General features: G+C 33.2%; 1 protein-coding gene across 1 annotated transcript; it reads left to right on the top strand.

Annotated features, from left to right (window-relative positions):
• Nucleotides 1-3,601: 3,601 nt before the first annotated feature.
• LOC127098667 (leucine-rich repeat receptor-like protein kinase TDR) lies at nucleotides 3,602-7,891 on the top strand. The gene is made up of 2 exons (XM_051037322.1): nucleotides 3,602-6,579; nucleotides 7,244-7,891. The coding sequence occupies exons 1-2, from the start codon at nucleotides 3,897-3,899 to the stop codon at nucleotides 7,630-7,632; spliced, it is 3,072 nt and encodes a 1,023-aa protein (XP_050893279.1). The 5' UTR covers nucleotides 3,602-3,896; the 3' UTR covers nucleotides 7,633-7,891.
• The last annotated feature ends 2,055 nt before the right edge of the window (nucleotides 7,892-9,946 follow it).

The raw sequence follows: 9,946 nt of genomic DNA on the forward strand, positions 1-9,946 counted from the left end.
ATTTTCTTTTAAAGAAAAATTATTTGTTACGTTGAATTATATAAACCATCACCAATTACTTATTAAGACTACACCATGTTGTGGTTGGTGCAAGAGACAAACATTTTTATTATAATAAATTTGAGTATCTTGAAGAAATAGTTAGACACGTGGACGTGGACTTTTACAGCTGTATATGGAAAGAAAACGTTATTCTTCCCCTAAAATATACCCTAACTGTATTTTATTGTTCACCAAAATATTATAATTATATATATATATATATATATATATATATATATATATATATATATATATATATATATATAGATATATATAATATATATATAAATTAATTAAGAAGTACCGTATTAATAATCAATTTTATAACTTTATTAGCATAATTTTATATTTTATTAATCAATTTTATTTTATTATTAAAAATTATTTTTATATTTGAATATTTTATGAGTCAACTTCATAATTTTATTAATCAACTTTTTACCTTTTATTAATCAACTTTATTTTACTATATAAACTATTTTAATACCTAAATATTTATTAATAAACTTTATCACTTCATTAACCAATTATTTATATTTCATTAATCAACTTTGCTTCACTATAAAAAATAATTACTCGAATATTATTCACGGAAACTGTTCACGAGACTGTTCATGTGTACGATACTATTCACATTGTATTATTCATACACTATTTACAAGACTATTCATGTATAATTTTAACGTTCACATGCCGTATTTGTGAACAATGGATATGATGTAGGTATAAAAATATAAGAACAATAATGTGATAAACTTCATATATGAAAAATTCAGATAGTAAATAATATAGGATACAGTTTAACACAAATGATACACACCTTATTTCTCAATCCGCAAACATTCTAAAAATCTAAAATGTGCATATAAATTGTCCATACACTTAACTAAGGGTAAATATATCTTTTTAATGTGGTCAATATTGCCAAAAGATCCATTAAGATTTCTAAAACCTTTATTAGGAATTTTAAAATCATTCCACAAAAATAATTTCCAATAATAATATGCAAATTGAGAAACAAAAGATTTTTTTTTTAAAATATCGCACTAATTTTAAAACAGCGAAGGCAAGAAGTCTCTACAACGTTATAAGACATTTTGACTAATTTTTTATAATAAAATTAAATCAATTAGCATGTAATTACAAACATAATTAAACTTTATGTCTTGCAAGAGTGGAGGTTGAAATTTGCAATATCTCCACTTATTCAATTTAAAGTTAGTTATTAAGTTATTGGACAAAAAAGACTTTCTCATTTTTTTTTGTTAATTATTACTTCTTTTTTTTGTTGACAAAATTACTTTTTTATTTATTATTTTATATATATCACAAAACAATTAAGTGAATTGATTTTCTTATTATATATCAATATTTTAAAAATCAGATCGGAGGTCAAACAGTTTATTACATAAACTAATAATATGAAATTAAGTCTTAATTGATAACAACAAATAATATTGGTTACGATAAATAAATTTTAATTGACAACAACAACTAATATTAACTTGAACGACAATATTGAGTTGGATATCGTGACTATGTTTGAAAGAGACGGTGTGATAATGATGAAGTGTGGCCGAAGGAAAAACTATAATGAAGTGACAAAAGCTTAGAAGTTAATATGGTTATAAAAACATAATTTTTTTTTGTAATTGGGAATATATGTTAAATTTTGATATTGATATATTAAAATTTAAAAATAGTCCATTTAATGTATTTTTGAACCATTGCATTTTTTGAATCAGAGGGTTTCAAAATCGACTCCGGTTATTTGGTTCGAATGGTTTTAGATGGTTTAATTCGATTTTTTTATTTTACTCCGATTTTGATCCACTAACAATTTTAAAAGATTGATATAACCGAATTCATCTCCGATTTCCGGTCCAACGGGTTGATCCGACCAGTTCAGTCCGATTTTTAAAACATTGATATATATAGTTCAAAAAATATAACATTTATTACTCTACTTTGTTTCAAAGTTATTTTATTAAATAAAATTTAAATTTTAATAAATATCATTTATACTTTTCAATTGTATTTTCTAATTATTGCTATTTATATTATTTTCAACGTGATAATTTAATAAAGTTATTTTTTTTAATAATTTTATTATATTTCTTAATTTAATAAAGTCTTAAAAGCTAACCATTTTATAACATAGAGTATAGGAATTGGACTACGGTGGAGCATGAGAAAGTTAAACTTTGTTTTGGATAAAATCATCTCTAAATTTTGACATGAAGTCCACATCCATAAGTTGACAAAATAATAAGTGTTATTGTGATTTTTGATAAAAACACACATTTTTAAACTTCAACTACATGTCCTTACCAGGATTACACTCCATGGATAATAAAATATATGATTGCATAAAAAGTTAAATTTTGGAAAAAGGCAATGTAATTTATTTTTGAGCCTGCTGTTAAAACAAATTATATTTATCTCTGAGAAATGTTCTACATGTTAAAACCAAAATTATAATGACAGGAAAGAGAATTGAGCTATAGGATCAACTTGTTACTTGTCATTTTTTTTGTCTTGTTTGAGATCTTCATCTGTTTTTTTAAGATAAAAAATTTAGGTAAAGTTATTTTTCTCGTATCCAACACGTCCAAATATATGGGTGAGTTGATTTGTATTGGTATACATAGGACATTGCATTCTTTGATTGGGATTATGCAGACATATTGGTATTAACCCTTTTAGAATATTTGTGGTCCATACTTCTCTATAAGACAAGGTTTATACATAAAATCTCCATGGTGGAGCCAAGAATGAAAGAATAAAGATAGAGCCAAATCCCCAAAATGTCACCATAAAGAAAAAAAAAAAAGAGAAAATAAACTAAAGCACAAAAATATAGAGATATATATATATTTGCATAAAATGGAGGAAGCAATAAAAGGAAAAGAAAATGAGTTGATTTTTAAATAGTGGTATGGGTAAATTGGTGGGAAATTGAGATGAGAATATGAGATGGCTTTCTTGGATCCTGTGAGAGACATTATATTTAAATGCCACTTTTACACACAATTAGGGTGGCATTTAGCATGACAAATGTTAAATCTGTCCATCATGATTCTAATGCTTTTTTTTATTTACAATTGGTCCTTCTCAAGGATTGCATTTATACTCTATGGAACCACACAATTTCAAAGTGACCACTTATGGCATTTCCATTTCTTCTTCTACAATAGTATTTGCCAATCTGAAATCAAATAAAAAAACTGAAAAGAGGCAAGGGCATGGCACACTGTACTCTGATATTTAGTATAAGAAAATTTACTTTTTAAACTATATATAATCCAAATATATTAATTTTTCAATAAATAAATTTTTTCTTATATTAAAAACTATAGAGTATTATTTTAAAAAATAGAGTAAAAATTGTAAATATATAAACTTAGAAACTGATGTACCATGGTGGACAAATTTAACATTTACCCAGGTTAAATGCCACCCACAAATAGTTACTATCAATTTGTAGGCAAGGATAAAGGAAAAACAAGGGAATGATGAAAAGTAGTGGCAAAAGAAAAGGTAAAAAGAATTCCAAGAAAATTAGTAAAAGTATGAATGAAATAGGAATAGATCAGACAAAAGTATAATACGCATGTAAGAGAAAGTAAGAGATGGTAGAACTAGAGTTTTTCACATTCTCTCTTCCTATCCCTCTCTCTCATTCATATCCACCACTAAAAAGAACCACTTACGCAAATTATCATGATGAAACTCCCTCTGCACCCAGCACTCCAAAAAAGTGATTACCTTCCTCATGAAAACCTTCTTACCCTTAAATTTACCTCATTGAACACCACCTTCTTCTCATTCACAATCCCCACCATTCCAAAACAATGAAACCTTTTCTTTTCTTTCTCATCCCATTCTCTTTCTTTTTCCAAACACAGTTACCACTAGTTTCTTCTGCTACAACTCTTCCCTTTCAACTCATCACTCTCCTTTCAATAAAATCAGCCCTCATTGACCCTCTTAATCATCTCAATGACTGGAAAATCAACCCTTCTAATTCTTCCTCTGCTTTCTCAAACTCCAATAACTCCCAAGACCCAATTTGGTGTTTTTGGAGAGGCATCACTTGTCACCCAAAAACAGCACAAATCACTTCCCTAAACCTCTCTCACCTCAATCTTACAGGCACAATCTCACCTCAAATCCGCTACTTAACCAGCTTAACCCACTTGAACATAAGTGGAAATGATTTCAATGGAACTTTTCAAACAGCAATTTTCCAACTCACTGAGCTTAGAACACTAGACATTAGCCATAACTCCTTCAACTCAACTTTCCCACCTGGAATATCAAAGTTAAGATTCTTAAGAATCTTCAATGCTTTCAGCAACAACTTCACAGGCCCTCTTCCTGAAGAACTAATCAGGCTTCCATTTCTAGAACAACTTAACCTTGGTGGAAGCTATTTCAGTGGCAGAATCCCACCAAGCTATGGAAATTTCAAAAGACTCAAATTCTTATTATTTCATGGTAATGCATTGGAAGGTTCACTACCACCTGAATTAGGCTTATTATCAGAGCTACAACACTTGGAAATTGGATACAACCCATTCTCAGGAACAATACCAGTGGAATTAACAATGTTGTCTAATCTCAAATATTTAGACATCTCATTCACAAACATTTCAGGTCAAGTGATTCCTGAACTAGGAAACTTAACTATGCTTGAAAATTTGTTTCTCTTTGCGAATCGCTTAAGCGGAGAAATCCCATCAAGCATAGGCAAGTTGAAATCACTAAAAGATCTTGATTTATCGGACAATGAACTCACAGGTTCAATTCCACCAGAAATAACAATGTTGAAGGAACTAACAAGGGTGAATCTTATGATTAACAAGCTAAAAGGTGAAATTCCACAAGGAATCGGTGAGCTTCCAAAACTCAACAGGTTCTATGTTTTCAACAACTCACTCAATGGTACACTACCACCAAAACTCGGCTCCAACGGGCTACTACAATTACTAGATGTTTCAACAAACTCACTTCAAGGTTCAATCCCTATACAAATTTGCAAAGGAAGCAATCTTGTTAAGTTCAATCTCTTCGACAACAAATTCACCAATAGTCTTCCATTATCGCTAGCCAACTGCACCTCACTTGCTAGGGTTCGGATACAAAACAACAAACTCACTGGTTCAATTCCACAAACACTTACAATGCTTCCTAATTTGACATACCTTGATTTGAGCAACAACAATTTCTACGGGGAAATTCCTAAAGAATTAGGCAACCTCCAATACCTAAACATCACAGGAAACTCGTTTGAAAGCAATTTACCTAGCAATATTTGGAACGCAAGTAATCTACAGATTTTCTCAGCTTCGAATTCGAAAATCACCGGTCAAATTCCCGAATTCCTTGGATGCGAATCGATTTACAGGATTGAATTGCAAGGGAACTTAATCAACGGTAGCATTCCTTGGAATATCGGTCATTGCGAGAAACTGATTATGTTGAATCTAAGTAGAAACCATCTCACCGGGATCATACCTTGGGAAATCTCAACTCTTCCTTCAATCACCGACGTTGATCTGTCGCAAAACTCACTCACCGGAACAATACCTTCAAGCTTCAACAATTGCTCCACTCTCCAGAATTTCAACGTCAGCTTCAACTCCCTCACCGGTCCAATTCCTTCCTCCGGCATCTTCCAGAGTCTCCATCCTTCTTCCTACTCCGGTAACAAAAACCTGTGTGGCGATCTTTTAGCCAAACCCTGTGCCACTTCCGTAGAAAACGAACTTGAGGTCCAGCGCCAGGAACCAAAGAAAACCGCCGGCGCAATCATTTGGATAATCGCGGCGGCGTTCGGGATCGGACTCTTCGTTATCGTCGCCGGAACACGTTGCTTCCACGCGAATTATAACCGTGGTTTCAACGGAAACGAGAATAACGGAGAAATCGGACCGTGGAAGTTAACGGCGTTTCAGCGGTTAAACTTTACGGCGGAGGATGTACTCGAGTGCGTCTCAATGTCTGATAAGATATTAGGAATGGGGTCCACAGGAACGGTTTATAAAGCAGAAATGCCAGGTGGAGAAATCATAGCCGTTAAAAAGCTATGGGGAAAACAAAAGGAAAATAACAGTAATCTAATCAGACGGAGGAGAGGCGTTTTAGCTGAAGTTGATGTATTAGGAAACGTGAGGCACAGAAACATAGTGAGATTGTTAGGATGTTGCAGCAATCAGGAAATTACCATGTTGCTCTACGAGTACATGCCAAACGGTAACCTTGATGATTTACTACATGGAGAGAATAAAGGGGACAATATGGTAATTTCAGATTGGTTTACTAGGTATAACATAGCATTGGGTGTGGCTCAGGGAATATGTTATCTACACCATGATTGTGATCCTGTGATTGTTCATAGAGATCTTAAACCTAGTAACATTTTATTGGACGGTGAGATGGAAGCTAGAGTGGCTGATTTTGGTGTTGCTAAGTTGATTCAAGCGGATGAATCTATGTCTGTTATTGCTGGATCATATGGTTACATTGCTCCAGGTCAGCACCCTATTCTTGCTCTATACTTTTATTTTTATTTTCATATTTATCAAGAAAAATATTCATTTCTTGTTATTTCATGTTCATTATGTGCATTATCTTAAGAGTATATTGATATATTTGTTACTTTATTTAAATATGAAATAATCAAAAAAAATTTGACTCAATTCATTAAAAGTTCATTCAGTTGATAAAGAATTAACTCAATTTTCAATGATGTAAGAATATTTTTTTCGTTGAATCTTGAGATCTGTCATGGTCTTAATAAACTCTAGAACCCACTCAGTTAAACTTTGTTGTAAAAAAAAAATACCAGTAGCATGTATCATACAATTTGTGTGTATCTAAGAGGGGGCAATGGGAATTTTAAATTTTGGGACCAATTTCGGTGCATGGGTTAGGTGTACTATTGCGCATGGACCTTTATTTTTCACTTTCACAAATTGCTTTTTTGTCCATTGGCCCCATTAAGAATATTGTCAATTATCACAACTACTTTGAATCATTAGGATATTGACTTTGAATTTGGTTAATCCATTAAAGTGAAATAAGTGGAATGATTTTTAATGCTAGTGTATGTGTTTGTTTGGTCTTATTATAGTACTCGACTAATTATTAAATGTAGATGATGATAATAGTAAATTATATTGTTTGATTTTTGTAGAGTATGCTTATACACTCCAAGTTGATGAGAAGAGTGACATTTACAGTTATGGAGTGGTGTTGATGGAAATTTTAAGTGGAAAACGTTCGGTGGATCAAGAATTTGGTGATGGGAATAGCATTGTGGATTGGGTTAAGTCAAAAATAAAGACGAAAGATGGAATTGAAGGTATATTGGACAAGAATGCAGGGCCAGGGTGTGGTTCAGTGAGGGAAGAAATGATACAAATGCTTAGAATTGCATTGCTTTGTACAAGCAGAAATCCAGCTGATAGGCCTTCAATGAGAGATGTTGTGTTGATGCTTCAAGCGGCTAAACCTAAGAGAAAATTGCTTGGTGGAGGTGGTGATGTTGCATTGGTTCAAAAGCCAATTACCAATGAAAGCTAGAGTAATTAATGTGTTCATAAGATTTAAAATGTTTTTTTTTCTTTTTTGAAATTGTGTTATTGTGGGGGATTGGTATAGGAGACAAAGTGAGTTTCTGTTTTTATTTTCAATGGAATGTCAAGTATTATTTGTCCTAGTTTGTCATGACTCGTTTGTTAATGTTTATATATTAAGAAGTGTGTGGGGCAAACAAAACTAACTATGCATGTGTGTATATTATATTTGTCTACTATGTGCATTTAGGTTCAGATTTTGGCAATTTCTAGTCTTTTATGCGTACTTCTCCATGATGATTTTATATTTTGCGGTTTATATTTTTGTTTTGTGGAGTTTGGTACATATTTGGTTTCTTATAAGTTCCATTAAAGTATTTTCTCTATATTCAAATATTTGAGGGGTTGTTTGCATATTTGATTTTTTGGTCGGATTATTAAGAGTGGAGTTGGATGCAGCCAGAATCCAAAAGAGTACATTTTGATGGATAACTCGTTTAGTAAAATATGGTTGGATTGAGAAAGGTGATGGGTCTGATTGATCATGTCGGCCCAAAACTAATACAAACAAAATATTGGCTAGAAGAGAGACAACTCAAAGGTCCCTCCTCATCTCTCGCATAGCTTCTTTGCTCTTCACCTCATCTGCATGGAGAACAAGGGAGATCTCACATGATGGATAATTCAAACAAACAATCGAGAATAGCGGGATTTATATGTCACGTACCAAAATAACCATTCTCTCCTTCTATGATTTAGCATTCACTAGTCAGAGAGTCTGAATGAACATTTTCAACCATTTTCTTGATGTTGCATTAAGAGGAACGACACCACCAACGTAGCCAAGCTCCTTATAGAAGGCTACGAGCTACCTCTTCAAGTACAACTCTTCCTGAGACAAACCATCCTCCTTGTAAAGATAGGATCCTACTCCTGTCAAGAAGTGACTTTGACTCCAGTATTTATAGAATAAATTTGTGCACACAGATGAAACAACTAGATTCTGGTTTGCAGATCTTTGCATGAGTGCTAGCCAGAAAATTCACCAATAAACAATGAGCTTCTTCGTAAGAGGGGTAATCAAGAAGAATAAATCCTTGAAATTATTGATATTGTCAAAGTAAGTTTCAAAGAATTTAGTGTTTTTCCAAAAAGAAAACAAGCCTGAACCCAACACATAGTTTGGACTATTTTACGTTTTGAAAATGTAGATGAACAATGTCACAATTAGCTTAATCCCCTTTTATTCATACAAATGTTGGAAAACCTTGACAAATGCCTAACTCATCGGATGCAACTCCGAATGCGCAATCGGAAAGTGGTTAAACACTAACTTCAAACTCATTAAAGGGAGAGAATAAACACTCATGAAAATGGATGAACACAACATTAGACAGTGCCAACAAGAGTACAATCCCCCGGAGAAGATTGAATTATTGAATCCCCATCCATTCTCAATTGACGTATGGGGGGCGCCCAATTTTGATAGGCACAATGATCCCTACGAGCATATTGCCTTTATCAACACATAAATGGTCGTCATATGAGCATCTCTCCCTGGAGTGCAATATTTTATATGACACTTTCAGAGATGTCGTCCTTCGATGGTATATGGGTTTACTTTATGCTTCTATCGATGGCTATCATGAGCTAGTAAAACAACTTATGCATTGGTTCACCGTCAACCTTCACAGAAAGATATCCACCACCAACCTCTTTAACATACGGAATGGTCTATCATAATCTTTGAGGGACTATCTTGCACGGTTTAACGAGACCACCATCAGGTCATTTCACCAAATCAGAAGATGTTCGAGCGAGAGTTCCAAAATGGACTTAAGACGGGACAATTCAACGAGTCCCTCTCCTAGAAGCCAAGACTTTTGTGGGAAGAAGTAGTCACTAGAGCGAAATGTTATATAAAGAGCGAGGAGAGAAACACCGAAAAGAAGTTGCGCGATGTCAATGAGTGTGTTCCCAAAGATAAGGGTTCACACCAATAGAGGAAGATAAATTATACCTCTCCCAAAAATGGCAAGATTGTGTTCAAGAGGGTAGGCAAGGTGACAGAGAACTTCACGCCCCTGAACACCCGCCATGAGCAAATTTACGAAGTAATTCACCTGCACAACATCCATGTGTCGCCCGCTTCAAAGAAAATATCACCTTGAATATCTTTTCAAAGGATATTTGTTCATTTATGCCACCTCTTCATACAATATGATTATAGGGCGACCAACTTTTAACTAGTTGGGTGCCATTTTGTCCATTATGTATTAGTGTTTGAAGTATCTGCTCCCTAGTGGGCGGGTAGATGTCGT

The sequence above is a fragment of the Lathyrus oleraceus genome, chromosome 6 (assembly GCF_024323335.1).
Source record: "Lathyrus oleraceus cultivar Zhongwan6 chromosome 6, CAAS_Psat_ZW6_1.0, whole genome shotgun sequence".
NCBI lineage: Eukaryota > Viridiplantae > Streptophyta > Magnoliopsida > Fabales > Fabaceae > Lathyrus > Lathyrus oleraceus.

What these genes read in the sequence shown, in the direction of transcription:
- LOC127098667 (XM_051037322.1), top strand. Translation starts at nt 3,897, where the DNA reads ATGAAACCTTTTCTTTTCTTTCTCATCCCATTCTCTTTCTTTTTCCAA. An exon ending in ATATGGTTACATTGCTCCAG is followed by an intron (nt 6,580 to 7,243) that starts GTCAGCACCCTA and finishes TGATTTTTGTAG; the next exon opens with AGTATGCTTATACACTCCAA.